General features: G+C 34.2%; 1 protein-coding gene across 2 annotated transcripts in view; it reads right to left on the bottom strand.

Moving 5' to 3' along the window:
* Positions 1-19,611, bottom strand: part of CACNA1D (calcium voltage-gated channel subunit alpha1 D) — a 195,715-nt gene that overhangs the window by 106,885 nt on the left and 69,219 nt on the right. For both annotated transcript variants that reach the window (XM_086755918.1, XM_086755919.1), the window contains exons 4-7: positions 18,124-18,263; positions 14,153-14,295; positions 12,585-12,737; positions 11,460-11,656 (exon numbers count right to left, since the gene is read on the bottom strand). In XM_086755918.1, the coding sequence (XP_086612044.1) occupies positions 11,460-11,656; positions 12,585-12,737; positions 14,153-14,295; positions 18,124-18,263 (633 nt within the window). The remainder of the gene's footprint in view (positions 1-11,459; positions 11,657-12,584; positions 12,738-14,152; positions 14,296-18,123; positions 18,264-19,611) is intronic.

Raw genomic sequence — 19,611 nt, 5'->3', positions numbered from 1 at the left:
AACATTTTTCAAACTGTACTACTTATTGTACTTTTTCTTCTGTCTTTTAAAAATGTATCATAATCTCAGTTTCTGCAAGGTGGCTCTATGGATGGTTACATATAAGCACATGCATTAAGTCTTTGCAGGTTAGGGCCCCTAGCACTTTTCATCACTGGTGATCTGTAATAATACCATATTATAATAACTAAAGTAAACTTAAGTAACCAAAGAAGATTATTTTACACAACTTCTTAATATATCCTTTAAAATAAACTATGTATCATTTTTAAAGTGTTTTAGTAATTGAGCTGAGGTACTGAAAATTAACTTAAAATTACTTAGACTTCCTAGAAAAAATGAGAAAACTGCAAAATATATATTTTATTTGGATTTTTTTTTCTTTTAATTCCAGTAACACTATATTTGAAGAAATTAAAATGGAGGAGGGTTATATCCCTCCAGAAAGGCCAGGATCTTCACCCTCAATTTTAAAAGATCCCAAGTTTCCACAGTGCAATTCTCCAACAGCAAATTCATACGGAAAATAAAGTCTTTCATAATACTGCCATTATACTGACCTACTTATACTTAAGTCTCCTGTGCGTTACTTTTAGCAACACTTACAATGTCAGGTGCCTATGCTAAGGAGATCAATTGTGAGTTGTGGGTTTGGGGATTGTTTTGTTTTTTGTTTGTTTTTTTAACATCCACATCCAATCCCTCCGAGCAAGTCCCCTACCTTTGAGAAGTCTTAACAATGAAGAAGCTCAGGTATTTTGTAAAATACCCTACCTGCCTGGACTGAATTTCTACTTTGTTCCAGTGTATATTGCCCTTTGCATTTTCTTTCAACTGTAGGCATCTGGTCTTAAGTTTTACAAATAAAAATTACTCAACAGTATTTTTAAAATGCATTTTTATAATTATTTTATTATATTATAATTGAGTTTGCGTCATAGAAATGATTCACACAACACAGCCAAAGTGTTTTTCTAACAGTACCTGATAAGAGTGAGCCTTTGGATTAAATTTCATACACATATGAACACATTTTGGATCTAACTGAACTATATTATTAGCAAAGAGTTGTTTGCAAGTCAGCAGACTTCAGAGAAAAAGACATAAATTCATCTGGTGTTGATGTCAACATTTTCCTGCTATAAATATTTTTGAAAAATCTGAAAGATTAATAGTTGCGATTTTACTTTGAGAAAAAAGAGCTCTGGGAATCACTGCAATCCAAGTTGATACACTTTTTGCTTACAAAGAGAACATGTTCAAGAAGTCAGGCATTGTGCTAACTTAGTAACCCAGGAACAAAGCTGAAATTTCCATTCTCTGTCAGAAACGCTCTGTTAGCATAGGCAACTATGATTTGTATTTCCTTCATTCAATTTATAGTGCATAACATATGAAAAAAAGTCTTTCTCATTTATGCAGTTTGATTTTAAGCCCAGCGTTTCAGGCTAATCTATCTAGCACTAACGTTCCGTGATGTAAAAATTTGAAATTGTAGCTAACCACTACAAGAAATGCTTTGGGTTTGGGCAGATGCTGAACTAATTCAAAAGCATTCCTAACTCAGGAACACTTAATCCAGTAGAACACCTTGGCACTAATCTAAGATTGAATTCCTAAAAGCAACAGCCTGAAAAACTGCATCTACTCAAGAATTTTACCACTTAATTCTACAGACAATTAAACTCTATTCAAGTAATGCATTGTGATTTCTATTCATGAAGTAATATTTCTGATTGAATTAATACCAGAGATGAAAATATTAAATGTTCTTTCCTTTCAAAAAACTTTGATGCTCATTTCAAGCATATCAAGTGGCACTTTCCATAACTTTCAATTAAAGAAAGACAAACAAGTCAATTTGCCTTCTGATTAAAAATTGAGGCAGATCTTGATTAACATGTGAGCATAAAAAATCTCCATCCTCAGAAACAAGGTATTTTCCGTTGAAAGTCTTAATGTTGACTTCTCACCCAAACTGCAGAATAAGGAGTTACGAATTCACAAATTCCAGATGCGTTGAAAGTTGCAGCTAAGAAACATAAACAATAAAAGTCCCTGAACTAAGCTAAAGTAACACCAGGAAATCTAGGGGATCTCACATCTCAGAATCTCCGCAAAGACTCTTGCAAGACTCCCACCCTTTGTGGCTCAGGGATGTACTGTGCCAAAGGAGGTGTCACATTTAATGGCTCTCAATGAACTTGTCCCATCTCTTTTTGAGTCTATTAAGCTTTTAGCATCTATAACACCTATTGCAAATACACCCTCAAGTACCATCCTCCTTGCCCTTTTTTGTGCCTTTTCCCAGATCTAGTCTTTCTGTTTGGATTTCAGATCTAATTAGTTTGTCCACCACGTCAACAAGAGGACAGATGAGATGATGGATGATATGAAGGATCAAGTATTTTTCATATCAGTTAATTCACCATAACAGTAGATGAGTACTACCCAGATAAGTGTTTAAAAATGCTTATTCTGCAGACATGTCACTTTTGTCTATGGTCTGGTATTTTCACTCCTTTCATACAGATGCTAAATTAGATTTGTATGTTTAAGCAGCTTCGAGAAGAATTTTGAACAGACCTCTGAAGTTCTTCCTATCCCTTTCATGAAAGCACACTACCAGTTCAAAAGTCCTTGTAAAAGGGTCCATCTGTTGATGCTACCAAATCTGGAAACAAGTTATTTTACGCAAGTGTCACAGTGGTGGAGAATAATTACTTTTCATTGTGTATTTGGGTCTTTATATTTAGATGTATATGTTTGCGAGTAGATGTCTGCAACTCCTGAAGAATTATCTCAAGCTTATAGGAAAAACGTGGTATAGTCTGAAACTGCCCCATCTGACATTTGAAGTGAATTATCTTGTTAGCTGTGCTGTAGTTGGAGTCAACTATTACTACAATGCAATGTAGATCAACAGAGACCAAGACGCTGAAGTGAAACAGGGAGAAAGGCAAATTTACAGCAGACATAACCGTTAGTATTACACAGCAGCAGATGGCACACTCCAATCTAAAATATCAATTAGAAATCATTAAAATGTCTCATTCATCCCTGTCTGTGGTAACTGTGAGTAAAATCCCCACACATAAGTGCATGCAGATCAAGGTCTTACTTTTCTGTACACCTGGTACTGTTTTACTGAAAATGGCTGCAAGCTCTTTGTATGCATCAATTAATCTAAGCCCTAACTGAAGATAATGATAAAGCAATGCAGTAACATCTCTAATTCTGCATTTGGACTGTTACAGATACAATGCGCTGATGCATGAACCTATGTTGAATTATTTTCCACAATATTTCAAACTTGCTTAATATCTTAAGTTTCTTAGTTTCCTTAGGTTTCAGTTTTACCTTCCTCCTTTTACAACATCCCAACAGACACATACCTGGTAGGTTTATTTATCATTACCTATAATCTATCTAATAATCTTAAAAATTATTAAGACTGACAAACTCAGCCTATTGACAGGTGTAAAAATCCTTCAGAAATCAGTATTTTATGAAATAGGACTAATCTTGCATTCTTTGAAGCAGACAATTCAGGTTCACAAAACCTCAGATCACAGGCTATTTATTCTCCTCATTTTAGAGCATACCAGACAGCTTTTCAAAGCCCTCTAGCTTCAAAGGATGTGTCCTGGGATATTCTTGGCTGAAGTGGAGTTAACTTAAAGCTGACTTAAAACAGGTTGTGCTTGAAGCATAGCAGGCCTCCAGGCTGGTTTGTAAAAGCATGTAATTTTATATTCAGTCTTATCTGGGTTCTGGAGTTAAAGCACAGATTTTCCTGACATTCTCCTGGTTGGCCAGACTCAACTTGGTTGTACTGCTGACACAGAAATGAGTCGAGAGATTCACTGGTGTGATGTGAATCCAGAGACCACTGTTTTGTTAAGTATTTCAGCTCAGCAACAACTGGAAAATCAGAATTCCATGGCTCAAACATTAAGGTAGGCCTAAAGAGAAAAATATCCTTTGGAGGAGTGAAAAATAGTTACAGTACCTAGAGAGCCTCAAAATAACTTAATCGCCTCAAAATTTGGCCCTCACCTTCTTTTACAGCACATAAACTGTGCTATAAATTTGTGTATAGAGCAAATATAAGTTATCCTCTCAAGTTAAACCTCCACTTATAAGACAATGCTTCGATTTTATTACTTCGCTTTGAACTATCTGAACAGATTTCAATTTCCACCTTCTGTTATTTTTATCCATTGTTAGCTAATGAAGTATACAATTTAGGAACTCATATAAAGCATTTATTCTTCAAAAGTTGATTGTTTATAATTTTTTATTCTAATATTGACTACAAATAAGTTTGGATACAGGGTGTTTCTTCATTCAGATACTTTATTCTGCATCTAATACTATTTTAGCTAATTACTGTTGGTGGCATTTCATTAATCAGCTTACTGTCTTTAACTGGGGCAGGGGGGCGGGAATCAAATAATCATTCCAAGGAAAGCCTGATGTCAAACGTGACTGCTAAGAAATTATTTTATCTTTTTCAGGTAGCTATCCCAGGTTGAATCTGCAGAGCAGATGGACACTACCATAAGAAAATGAAGAGTATTGCCTCTACAAAACAGTAACCCAGAGAAAGTTTTCTGTTGGATTGTAGGAGGACTCTAACAGGTTTAACAAGATCTATATTCCAGGTATTAGAGAATGAAAGCGCTGGTTTCCTTCATTGGTTGCAGCATGTTAATTTAGGATTAACAATCTGTTAGTTCTACCTATTTATCTATATTGCCCAAACTAATTTAATATAAGAAATTTATAAAACCTATGTACTGATCTGGTTCGTCGAATTTAAGAGCTCAAAAAAACTACTGAAAGACACTAACTAATGGGATGAACAGTGTATTTATTTTAAAATATTTAGCTATAATGTATTAAAATTAACAGAGTAATAGTATCTACTTTGGTAATACGTACTAAATACCTTTTTTTTTTCCACATCTGCTATGCCACCTATATATGTACCACACATTTGTATAATAATTGGATGTATTTATTATTTTCCATAAGCTGGATACAAAAATGCAAGCATAATAGCATGTACTATTTGGACTGATGATGTAAAAATGTTAACCTTAGTTTATGTAGAAGCAGTGTACACAAGCCCAGTACTCTGAAGGTCTGAATTCATCTACCAAATTGTTAACGTGGGACAGTCTGGGAAATAAGATAATTTTTAAAAGATCGTTTGCTTCTTATGGCAGAGTTTTTGGATTGAACTCGTGGAGCTCTTAACACTAGTACCTAAACTGTAGCACACTTCTAATCCAGTTTCTATCCATTTTATTTAAACTTTCTGGCAAGAAATAGTATGTTCTTTTGAGTATTTGCAGTGATCTATGACAAGAAGTTAGTTCCATGCTTTGACTACAGTACAGGTCAGCAGTCAGCCAAGACTGAGATACTAGATACCTTGTCAAAGTAAATTAAGTTCACTTCATGGAAAACATATTTCCCCGTGAGGTAGTTTAAAATCCTCCTCACATGGGGTCTTTGTTTTAAGATGCTCATTTGAAAAAAAATATATATGATCATCCATTTCAAAGATAATTCAAACTTCTATATATTATTCCATTCTGTATGTTCCTTGGCTGGTAGCTCTGTTTGCATGTCTGAATTTGATCATTCCCTTTTCTCTCTTCCCGATGTTTCTAATCTATTGGCAATTTGTCTCATCTCTTTGCAATCTAAAATTGGTTGATTTGGAGCTTTTTCTATATAGAGAATATAAAGTACTTAGTCCAAATCATCACCTAAAAGGTGCGGCTGGTTAAGCTAGATTTTAACATGAAATTGGATTCAAGTAATTAACATATGCAAATTCAAAAAATCCTGCCTGCAATATGCGGTTCTTAAGTGTGATTTATGCAGTATCTTAATATTGTCATTCAAAATTTCTATCACTCTTTCTCCAGCTGGATATCATGTGTTAAATTTCTGGCTATGTAATCATCAAAGGCTGGGAGCATTGTGCATCCAGCACATCAGTGCCTTTGGGGATGAGCTGACTTGTTTCACTGAAGAGTCTCCCTTAGCTGACCTGTGAGTGGTGTAGAGTGATGCTAAGGGAATAGCATTAAGCTACAGAACAAAGACACAAACAAATATTTTCTAAGATTTTTCTAGCATATGTCCTCACAATTTTTAACATTGTTTGCCGAGTATTTGCAACTGATTTACAAAGGAAAAAGGCAGTCAAGCATTCTTTGACTTCTCTCAAACTGTAAGCTGAAATTCATTGCTGGCAAGTATTGTTTGGATGCAATAACATGCTTTCCATTTCTGCAGCTGTAACAGGACTAATATGACCTAAATCACCCAATGTATTTGTTTCCTACTGATTTATTAAATCATTCTGTTCAAAGTTCTAGACTATTATTGCTTATTTGACTACTGGTCACATTTTTTGAAAGATATTTTTAGAGATTCTCGCTCAGCACTCTGATGACAGCTTCAATAATACCTCAAATATACTTTGCAACTTTTTATTTATGGACTAATAACACATTTTGTGCTTAAGTCAAGGGATTTTCTTGTGAAATACATTTGCAAAATATTTGCTTGTGTTTAGGAAAAATCTTGGGCTGCACATCAGCTTGTTTCAAGTACATTATATCCCCTTACAATACTTCTCAGTAGGCTGTCCTTTATGATTCTTGTACTAGGAGCAAGATTGTCTGAGTTCCTGATTGACATTCTGAAAAAAAATCAATAGACTGCTTTGCTTTATTATTGTAATTATTTTCTTCTCTATGCATAGGTTTATGTGGGAGTTATAATCTTTTTCTCAAATTCTCATCCTGTCAGAAACAAACATTAATGATTTTTCTACCTTTTAGTTTACACACAATAAAGAAAATAGCCTTGTACTACTGGAAAGCTAGGGAGGAAGCCACAACTCTTGTACTTGGTTCTGGAAATACATTTAAAGAAATATTGATACGGTCTTTTCTATCTTGACATGTTACCTCTAGTAACATTAATACAATGGCTGTGTGGATATTTGCATGCTAGATACACACAGAAGTGCAGCACAGCCTAAACAAAACAAACTGTGTTACAGAAGTGATTGGGGTTTTTTTGTTTTTGTTTTGTTTGGTTTTTTGGGTTGTTTTTTTTTTTTTTGTATTTTTTTTTTAATGTTCTAAGATGCTTCAGGGAGTATACCAGGGCATATAAAGCTTAATTTCTAAAGCAAGAAACAGATTTCTAAGTGCACGCATCTTTTTATTATAAAAGCAGAGGAATTATGAATGAAGTATTTCTTTGATGATAACATATGTTACTATCAAACAGTAATAAAGGACACAGTTTTAAGAAGTTGACATATTAGTAAAGGGTATATTAAAAAACCTGACACTCCTTTTCCTTAAACCTTATGCAATTTTTAGATGTATTTTAGATTGCTTAGATATTTCAGGTAATGAATTGGGTATTTTAAACATGAATTCTTGAGATAATTTCAGCAGATGTATTAATAAGCAAAATCGTGTAAGACATCAATGTACCATTTTTCAGCAATTTCAACTTGAGTGCTTCAGTCTCAAAAATCTCCAAGATCAATGTGAACAGCGCCATCTAGGAGTCAGAGAACTGAGGAGCTGTTAATATTTGAGCTAGTAATGCAATGACTGTCCATAAAATTGACTTAGTAAAATTCAGCAGATACTAATACAGTTGCTCCATCATTGAATCAACTGTTCTTGCAATCCATCACACAGTAGTTTGTTTCACAGAGTCGTGTCAGTGTAAATTATTCATGTGTAGTTAACAAGATAACTTCACTCTGGCAAGGACAAGAACTAAATGCAACAATTTTGGTACTCATGGGAAAATTGGGGGTTTCACTGGCAAGTACCATTGCTCATTATGTGTGCTCCTACATACCAAGTAAAATAGCTAAAAATAAAAAGCAATTTACAAAATACGTGTTTGCCATTAATAGACTATAAATATAGATGCTTGAAAGACATGGAAAAAATGTAGAGCCAGATATGCAAATGCAGGCTCAGATTTTGTAATTCTTGAGTGCTTGCTAGCATAAACTGAAAATGAGGCAAAGAATACTATGCTCTCAGCTTTAGAATGTGAGCCAGAGCATCAAAAATTTGGGCACACTGAGGCTGCCACTTTGCCAGTAACAAGGACTGCACTGGAATCCAAAACTAGTAGCGTAAGCTTTCAGCTGGGGCTGGAGAGCAAACAAAGGACTGAGACTGGGAATAAACACAGTCCTGATATAAATGGAGAAGATGTACAAATGTGCAGTCACAAACTTATTATACATTTTGGGAACACAAAAGCTGCATTGGCTGATGAAAAAAAGGACACTACCCCTTAACCTCTATAGTTAAGTCTAGTATTTAGCACTAAGGAGTAACATTATATTTTCTGTGGCTGAAACATGTAATACGTGCTATCCAGTGAGTTACATGTGAGTTAGAGGGAGAAAAGCAGCCAGGTGAAGACACACTAAAAAATAATAGGACATATGGGATTCGGGTGCAAACTGGTGAGAAGCAGGATGTCCATGTGGGTCACAGGATCTGAAGGATGCCTAGCAGTCGCGGGATCATGCCCTAAATCTATAATAGATATGCATAAGAGAAAAAGCATTATTGATGCTTGGAGAATTTTTAAGCTGAGTTTACCGTTGTTAACCAGGTGATAACGAGCTGCACTAGTGAGTGTTATTGGAAGCTGTCATTTTCAGCTGTCATTCTTACTAACAGAATGCCACATAACATGATGCAAAATATCACACATTTCACCCACTCAGATTACACTAGCTAGTGAGATAAGCCTACATAGTTAATTTTACTGTTCACACAGTGACCAAATGAAATCAGAATTTTGTGCGGTTTCTAATATTTGTGGGTTTGGTCTTATTTATGTTTCATATAAAATTCATTCAGTCTGTGTACCATCAACAGATTTCTAGGTAAAAAGTAACCCACAAAACCCATGGACATTATTATTATTATCTGGTATACCCCATATGTATTCAATTTGCAATTAATTTGCAGTTAAAATCTTTTCCAACTTTTATCTACCAATAGCTAAATCTACCTCAGCTTAATCCAGGTGTAAAATTAAAACAGAAATTGTAATTTCTCTTCTCCTCAGCAAATAATTTCAGCTTGATAATGGGCAATTTGTTACTCTACAGGTAGAAAGAATCCAGATCCATAATTTAATTATATGTCAGTTAAGACAGATTCCAAAGAATATCTTGAATATTTGGACTTTGATTATATTTCACTAGGTCAACATATATTTCTTTCTCTAATAATCCCAGTATCATTTGTAATAAAATGAAAACTGACCCCTATGTACTTCTAAATATCTACTATTATAGAGAAATAAACAAAATAACTCATGCGTGCAGTTTTGAATTTTTAATTTTGCTGTGCCTTGCATTTTGTCTGATCATGACAACATCCCGCACACTATTTTAACGGTTTTGAGGTTTGTGCTGTCAACGGAGACTCTACAAAGATTCCTGAGATGCATGAGCTCAATTAACTCATTAATTATTAGGGGAAAAAATATTTACTACTGAGCCACTGAGCTTAAATTGTTACTATACCTTTTATAGCAATCATGTTCTAAATAGAGCAACTCACTGAAATTTTTACATGAACTTTCTGTGAAGAAGATGGTGACATTTGGAGGAATTATCAGGTACTGAAACGTGGGCATACTTTTGCCTTGAAAAATTTTTTTTTTTTTAGAGAATCATGGTCAACCTTTCCTCTTCTTTCAGGAGAGACAAAAATAACTGTCATAATCACAAAAACAAATCATAAAGCAGATACTAATTCTACATTCACATAGTCTCTTTGAGAAAATTAAGAAGAGTTGGAAAGTAAAACCCAAAGGGTTGATAAACTTAGCCTTTGAGAAACAATACAATAGCCTATACGTAGCTATGCACTTGTTAGACTCTTTACATATCCTTTGCATGTTTATTGCCAATTTTGTATCTCTGATAACAGACAGTGGAAGCAGAGGTTCATATTTTCCCAATTCTTTTTTTTGTCTTTCAATCCCAAAACAATGCCAGTTTACCATCTTAATTATCTTTAACAGTAATGTTATCTTAAAAATATCTCCATATTCTATATTCGAGTATCATAGATTTTATCTGAGACTACACTCTAGTGTTATATTTTTTAGCAACCATATATTTCACCTTGATTTGCAACAAATGACCACATAAAATGAAGCGTTCATTCACTGGGTAATACTGCATCCTTAATTACATCCAATACTCCACAACAGATGTGCTATTAGTAAATAGTCCCACTTGGCCAGACAAACGAAAAGAAACTCAAAATGTGAGCTGCTGTGAGCAACATAGAGTATAGTTCCAATAAGATACACCTTGAGATAACTTGTCCATTTTTAACAGCTTGCTAACAGTGATCCTTACTAGCAATCACTATTTTCTCTCACAAATATTTCCCAGTATTTGAATTGTTTTAATTCTATTTGTTATATGGTCCAAATTGCTGCAAAGACTTACTGCTGAGTACCAAGTAGTACAGAATATTCTCACTGACTTTCAGTACCTATGGTAGGTAGGTTCTGTCACAGATCTCTTTAATGATCTTGGACAAATTAGTCATATCAAATATTTAGTTATTCATAAAATAACATCATGCCCTAAGATTGGAATGGAGTTAGGCAGAGAAACGTCTACCTGTATATTTAGCTGACCCTAGTCCTTTAAAAATCTGTATGTTCTTTCTTTCCTTCATTATATTTAGTCCTGATTTTACAAATTATCTCTTCAGTTTCCTAGTCTGTGTCCCATTCTCTGTTTATGTTGTAAGATTGTGGAAGTTCCATACCTGATGCTAGAGCAGCATTTATTTAAAGGTGAGGACTTACACAGTTAGGTTTTTTTTAACAAGTTTTGTTGCTTCTATGGAGACAATGTCAGGCTCTCAAGTCTTATGATTTATTGTTTCTGAATAGTTAACAAATGGTTTTCAGTCCCCATGGCAAGCAATGACAGTTAAGAGCTTACTTTGTTCTAATTTATGTTAATGTTATGAAATATTTTGCAGAAATACCACAAAAAGACCTCTTAAGCTTAATCAGGAAAGACATACTTAAAAATTGTATAGGCTTGCACAAAAAAAAATGCTAGTCCAAAGGATGTAAACATAATATTACATTCATACAAATGGAAGAGGCAAAAAGCCCTCAAATAAGCAACGAATAAATTTGTTTCTAAAATGTCTTTTTAGCCTGAGGAGTCCAGTAAGATGCTATCACTAGAAAAAGTATGCAACTGAGCTCGTCTCCTTTAAAACTCACCAAGATTTCCCACCAACTATATTGTAAAACACGGCTTGTTTCTCATTTGAACATTGAAGCTTGTTTAAAAGAAAACAAAGCTCAGTGATTTATGAACTTACCCAGTATAACACATCAGTCCATCCTTCCATGGTTATACACTGGAACACAGTTAACATCGCAAATGCAAAATTATCAAAGTTGGTTATGCCTCCATTTGGTCCAACCCATCCACCCTTACATTCAGTGCCATTCATGACACACTGACGTCCATTCCCTGAGAATGCACAAGGTGCTGGATCTTCTTCAACTAGTATATCTGAAAATTGACAAAAAAAAAAAAAAAAAAAAAAAAAAATCAGAACTCTCAGCTCTCAAATTTTTTTTTACTTAACTCTTTGCATGAAGAAATATTAACCTTGTTGCAAGATAAATCCAGATATTGACATGAGAAATGCTGAGAAAGGTAAACCGTGGGAGCTTCGGAGCTTTTAGTGTCTCCCACATCTGGGTCTTCTAGCCTAAAAACAGGCTAAGTAAAACTGAATGTATAAAAGAGCTTGAGTGATTAAGTAGTGGAAAGAAGCATGTAATAACACAACATATCCTTTTAGGATCTCTCCACGCTAATTTTATTTTATCTTCATTGCTCTTTCTTCACTTCATACCAACATATGGACCACCAAGGAAACAAGTTTGGACTAATTCCTACATATATATTAGTTGACAGAAATGCACCCTTAGCCATCAGACTCCCTCATGAAGTTTCACTCCTTCAAAATTCTTCCATAACAAACACTTCCATTTCATTATTTCACCTGGGTGGAGGAACATAGTTTTCTTTCATTACTCATTTTAGAACTGCCACAATCTTGGAGAGACACTGCCAGGTTGTGAACAGAGGAAAGTATATCTTCCCTGGAACAGGACTAGCTAGCTCTTCAGTAATCAGAGATTAGAGGAAAAAAAAAAAAAACTATTGAGTTGTCCCTTGTGGATAGTCACCCTTACCCTTTTCACTACTGTTTCAATTACACATTTTGGAAATCAAAACTTATTCAGAGCATTTTCTAGTCTCTAACTAGTTTGCATTGTTGTTGTTTTTTAAACGTAATGCACTCTTCCTAAAATTATGAACCACAACAGTTTTAGTGCTTTGGCCCTGGTTCTATTTCAAACTGAAATGCCACAGACTTCAAAGAAACCAGAATCAATATCTTATTTTAGTCAAGAGTTTAATGACTTACCAGAATCAATAAGAAAACAAGATTTGTGCATTTTTCCAATAAAAAGTTCCAATCCTATAATAGCATAGATTATGATTACAAACAATACCAAAAGGGCAATATGTAGGAGGGGGACCATGGCTTTTATAATGGAGTTCAGGACAACTTGTAAACCTAAAAGAAAACAAGAAGATAGAAGATATGAACCAGACTTCTATACCTTGCCTTACCAAATTTTCTATAATTACACATTATTAGAAATTAATGAAACAGGCATGGAGAGTCAATTAGTTTTAAAAAAAAATTCTACTGCCCGGAACCACAAAAATGTTCCTGTAACAAAATACTTCGTAAGAATCTAAAACTTTGTGTCAAGGTCTTATTATTTCCTCTGTTAATAAAGGTTACATCATGGAAGTCAATGCTTGAAACATGCCACAATAATTCATGGTTTTTTAGAAAGAAAAAGTATGTAGTCACTTATTTTATATGACCTTTAAAAAGTTCTGTGCTACAGTAACAACTTTGTGACAAGTCCTGAAAAAATGTATGCTCAGCCAATTGCAGAACTGTATTTTTTGTCAGGAGGGATAAACAGAGTATAGTTACCTGAGAAAATACATTTTTTACTCCAAACAAACTTTTTTTTCATCACTTATCCCTCACATCACTTTCAGAACTACTTAATTTTTACTTTATTTTCTCCTTAATTAAATATTTAGCCAAATTTTGGTCTTATCAAAATAAGTAAATTCCAGACTAATGAAGCTGCCACAGTACCAATGAGGAAAAAAAAAAAATTAGCTCATTTTTATTTTAATAACTTACTTTCTGACATTTCATAAGACTGTTTCTTTTTCACTAGAGTTCTTTTGCTAAATATATATGATCACGATCATTTCCATGTAATAGACCATGATATAATAAACACAACATGAGGATTCCTATTTTGAATGTCTTGGGAAGAACTGAATTGTAAGCCATGAACCTCTTATTCAGTCCATCCAAATAGCTTCAGTAATTAATAATGTATTAAAAGAAAATAGGAAAGATTATCAGGAAATTCAATTGCTCTCTTTAAATAATACTGTTCTACTTTTTCAGTTTTCTGATTTATCTGTTAGCTCTACTGAGATAAATAGAAGGCATTCATGTGCATTGGAGGGGGCAGGAAATATGAAACGTGTAATGTGCTTTGGCATACACTTACCAACATATAATCTTTTTTAGGACCACCTACACTTTCAGATCTGCAGGGGTTTGGATTTAAAAAAAATCTGAATTTTATTTTCTCGTATATTTGCATTTTAACATGAAATTTACTTTTATATAAAGCTTCTAAAAAGGAAGTGTATTCCCCTGTCTGCTTATTGATCTATGTAAAATCATCATACACTGAATGAATTCACAATCCTGTGTTCGACCTGAAATAGTGTATTTAATCTTGAAACTCACTTTATACACATAACCAAATAAAAAAAAAATCAAATTAATATTATCTCATTCTGTTAGTGTCTGGAATAAGAAAGTTAAATAATCAGATCCATTACAATATTCATTCCAATTGAATTAAATAGAAAAGAGCTTACTGGGCACTCCTGATACAAGCCGGAGAGGTCGCAATACACGAAAGGCTCTTAGGGCTTTGACATCAAAGCCACCAGGTTTGCCACCTGAGTGACTGCCACCTTCTGTTTCTTTGGTTAATTGTTCCAATATTACACTAAATAATCTAGAAAATGAGATGAAGGGTAAGGTCATCACCATCCATTTACCATGCAAAAGTGTTCGTTGAAATTACTTGAACTGCAGATAATTCTGAAAAGCTGTCCAGTTGTCAAAATGAGAAGTGTATTTACACATTATATCATGACAGGAAGAGTTATGAAGTGCAAGAGCTTCTAATCCCTCCAAAGAGCGATGATCACATAGTATCCAATACATTAGCATTCTACTTGTATACACAATCTGCTGTTTTTAAATAAATGAAGCTACTTTGCCAATTCTCTGTTCAAACATTTTAGCTGTAAGGTTTGGAGCATTAGTCTTCTCTTTAGAACGTAAGATAATCACTAGAAACCATCTGTTTCCATTTTGGTGGATTTATGAACTCCAAATGACACTGCAGTTCAATATTCTAAATACAGTCAGCAAAACTAGAATATATTAAAAATAGAGTCCAACATTTAATAACACCCAAAAAGATTTGTTTCTTATACAAGATATCTTTGGGGATAAAAATATTGTATTTCTTCACTGCAGAAATGAGCTAGTCATTCATTAGAACACCTTGGAAGACAAGAGTTTTACTTCTCTTTCCCACTTCTAACAGCCAATTCAAAGTGATGCAAGTGGCTGAAGTGCAAAGTAATCTTAGGTTTATTTTAGTCTGGACCTGCATTTCAGAGGCCAAATTATCTGATGGCATCTGATGGCTAAACCATGCAAACCATATTATCCTTTGCACAGAGTCTGTAGTTCAGCAGCTGCAAAACTGAACTTCTGAAAGGATTATCAAGTCAACAGAATTTCATAATCCTGAAAAATGTTTCACATTTGTAAAGGACTCCTGAAATGTGCAAGTTTTTGGTTTTGTCAAGAAAGGTTTTCACAACTCTGGCTCATAACTGTGTCATGCTGGATAGTTGCTAGAAATCATATAATATTGAATAGGTTGCCCAAACTAGAATACTGAAGACTTTCTCTTTCCCTAGTAAGCAACTGACTGTATCAGCCAATACCCGTCTCTATTCTGCTTCATTCCCATCCAAAGTGAAACACAGCCACGAAGACTACAGATCTTAGAATGAACATCAGCAGCCTACGTACTGCTATAACCATAGAAAGCCAGACATTTAATATTTCAGGTCTTGGTTCAGCCCTATAATTTAATAGAAGCATAATTCTAAAAAAAATGAGCCATCTCAATAATTTCAGTGACTAGTCATGCACTAAAGGCAGATATGATGAAACAGACTTCTGAATCAAGTCCCAAATTGAGAGAAGTGGCTTTCAGCCTGTCAGTCCATACATCATTCATGAAATTGAAGGGCTAGAGGCATAGGAAGGTGCTATGAAAACTTTCTCTACCAGGACCTTATTCTTCCACAGAAATCAATGGAAATTATATGGCAATTACATGCAGGCAAGTAGTAGGCTGCTTTGAAAGTAATTCATATGCTGACTGGTTTCAGAGAGAAGTGACAAAGACAGGAAAAAAACATCACATTCACAGCTATGTCTACAGCTCTTTTATGTCTATCCTATAAAACCATTAAGGTATAAAACTACTGATCTTCTTTATTACTTTTTAAATTGCCATTTATTTTCCTGTACAGTTTACCAAAGTTTGATGTTGCAGAAAAAAAAAGTCTCTATATACACTTCCCTTTTGTTAATAGAGATTTCTTTTGGTATAATTAAGATTTATGCATTTGGACTGACACAGTTTCTGCTGAGAAAGCATGTGAAGGAAATTTCTTCTAATACATTTAATATAGGACATCATGGAAGCTCTTTCAAAGCTATTAAAATACCCAATGAAATATCACAATGAAACTAGTCAAATAGAATCAGATCCAGAAGTCATTCCACATCCACCTTCAGTTATATATGAAAATCAGTTTTTCACTGGGCTTTTAAGTATTAACTAAGTAAATGTACTCATGCTTGCTTGCTTAATTGCTTATGTGGTCACAATCTTCTCAAAAGTAGTAACAAAAAGATTGCTCACAGTTTTGTCAGTGCCTGACATGTTATGGAAAGTCCACCTTGTCTTTCAGGTCAACAGAGGACAACCTACACAATGGTTTATATTCCAAAACTTTTGGGTTTGAGCTAGGATTTAAATCTTAGTGTGATATTTTAGGTATTTGATAAGATGTAGTCCTTTTTTCATATTTGCCTTGGATTCAGTGTGAGCATTTGACCTAACTAGATTTAGCCTCCAATAAGGAGTGTCTTATGAGTTAATGGAAAATTTTTTAATTATCATGTATTTAGGGCACAGCCAAAGATAGAGGTCATGTTAATTAGACTGCTCCAGGGTTACTGTAACTCCATGGTCACTTGACAAGTGGGAAGAGGCCCATTCAAGTGACTGCCTGGCAAGAGAATAGAGCTCTTATACGTGATAGTCTCCACACCTGCCCACCAAGCTTCCCCTTCAGGCACAGAGGCCAATCTGTTGAGAATGACCTGACCTGATGAAGGATCTATTTATAAACAAATCTTAGTTCCGGACCAAAACTGCCTGAAAGCCAAGCAACTGGCCCAAATACAATCTTCTCAGTAACACTATCTCAGAATCAAATACTTATAAATTGGGTATTCATACATTCATAATACTTGCCCAAATTTAATAATACTTTACCAATTTCCTTTACTTTGTGTTTTTTTTTTCTCTTCTCTTAATGTAACAACATGAGTTAAGAGCAACACACACTAATTTCTGGACCTTTTCAATTACAGGCAACCCTTGATATAGTTTCAATTTTAAAATGAAATTAGAATTGCACACTGCATGACGAGGTCTTTGCAAGCTAGCCACAACATACAGTTATACGTGGATCATGTTCTCCATGTGCTATATCAATAAATGTTTTCAGTAAACAAGATTTACAGTACAAGAAATTCCTTTATTTCCAATATAATCTCCCCCATATTTAGAGACTTAGGGAATATATGCCTCAAGATTAAATCCTGAGATAGCTGAAGGTAGGATCTTCTGATGAACTAGCACAACCATTGTCATAAAGTTGCTGACACAAAATAGCCAAATATGTTATTTATTTAAAAAGCAGGTGCATAACATAATGTGGGATGTTCCACTCTCCACTCTTCTGTAGCCTGCATAAGGCCCAAGTAGTGCCTCCTTTGAGGAGCAGAACAAACTCTCCCAGTTTTCCTGGTACAGCAACACACATAGGATGGAAAAAAAAAAAAAATAAGGGCATTTTTAGCATACATTCTCCCCTAGGCAGGTCAAAATCATATATGTCTGGAGCTTGATGTGCAGCACCCCAACGGAAAGTACTCATATATCCAGTTTTCCTCAGATTTTGGGAAGGAATCACTCACTGAACTCCGTCTTCCCTGACCACCCTGCTCCACTTTGGAAGACATGGGTTCTCCCAGAGATCTTTATAGAATACATAAACTCCACGTAACTGCAGTATAGGGATAAATGAATAAACGATATAACTATGTATGAAATTAAACAGATCAACCTCTATCATATGGAAAGAAATCAGGAGTTCACTTCGGAAAAATCAGATGGAAAAGACTCTGCAAGACAACAACCAAGGAAAATTTTTGACAGAATTCAGAATCCCCTGTGAACTTCTACTATAAAGTTGATTGTGCAACACAACCTGCAGCCACAGATAGTACTGAAAAATTTTAGGACTTGGTTTCAAATTTTTCACTCATATCAGTTTGTTCTTTTACTCCAAAGGAACAGAAATCAAGCATAGGCTGTTACTTACAATCAAATCTGTATCTATCTCACTGTAAAGATTATTTTAAATAATCTTTGTATAATGAAGGACAAGTTACTTACCCTACTACTACTATTACAAAATCCAATAAATTCCATCCATTTCTAACATATGCATTGGGGTGTAATAATAATCCATATGCTATAATCTTCAAAAATGTTTCAACTGTAAAAATTATCAGGAAGGCATATTCTACTTTTTCCTGTAAAAGACAAAAAAGTACAATGAAAGACAACGTAAGTTAACAGCTCTTTTACTACTCAGAATCTGTAGTAAGTGGGTAAATCGTATTGATCAAGATTAAGGAGATACAATATTTCATGGCAGTTTATTTTACAGATTTTAATTGCATAGAACTTAATGACAGTTGTACTGACAAGGTTATAATTACATAATTGCATGAGATTTTCCTGGTTTTACATTCTGAGAGAAAAAAAAAAGGCTCTGTTTCTGCAAACATGGAAGTATACTGTACTTCCGCTTAAGCAAATTGTCCCATTCAGGTCAACAGGATTCTTTCCATTCATTAAAACCAGAAAATGTAGAACAGGGTCCTGGAAATATCCTTAAAAGGTATGTAGTGGTATACTTACTTTCACTATTCACTATGTCAGCATTTATTTAATTAGGACCCACAGAGTTCTACCTAATAAGGGAGTTTGATACAGTGCTATCCCATACTAAGGAGTTAAGCTATTTAAGAGGGTCTTCATTTAATTTTACACTGTCTTGCAACTTTCTAATCTTGAAGTGGAAGTTTACATTGACTTATTCTGCCTTTCACATGACTAGAATTTCTTTAAATCACCCTAACATGCATAAAGAAATTTTAAGTTAATATAATCACCCCCCTGTATCACTGAAGCTCTAACTTGAGATGTTTCTATGCTTTTTTAAAAACATTATTCGTTTTTTCATTTTACCAGAATTCTTATTTTTCACAGATACAAATTTAATCTTTTTTTTTCCAGCTAGTTGGATAATATATTTTTTTGTGTCAGCTTCTTCCTATAATAATAGCTTATTTGATTTGGATAAATTGTAAAAGTCACTGTTATCAAAACAGATCAGTTAACGCATTTATTCTTTTTACCTTCAGAAATCATCATTTCATCACTTTGTATAATACTTTGTTTAGTTATCTGTTGCTATGCAAATATTAAAGCGAAGAATAAGACATAATTATTCATTTTTTAAAACTTGCTCAGAAACAGACAATGTTGCTCACTTATCACACACAGTGTTAACTATATGAACTATAACTGCTTAAAGATTACAATCTTCTATTCTCATATATTCAAATATAGTTTTGTGTGTAATGTCTGTGCTATGTATTTGCTATTTGTTACACAGCTTGGGACTTTCATATACAACCAAATAAAAAAACAAGTCTTGACCATTTGCAATTTAAATAAATATCTTGCAATTTAAATAAACATATTCTTATTTGCAAAGTATTTAATTTGGGAGGTTAGATTTTGCCCCGTGAAAAGGTCATTTAAAGCTGGTTATGTAAAGAGTGTGATATATCCATTTATAAATCTGACACT

Source organism: Chlamydotis macqueenii, chromosome 10 (assembly GCF_036417535.1).
Source record: "Chlamydotis macqueenii isolate bChlMac1 chromosome 10, bChlMac1.mat, whole genome shotgun sequence".
NCBI lineage: Eukaryota > Metazoa > Chordata > Aves > Otidiformes > Otididae > Chlamydotis > Chlamydotis macqueenii.
The sequence above is the reverse complement of the archived record's forward strand: the minus strand, read 5'-3'. Positions and strand labels throughout refer to the sequence as shown.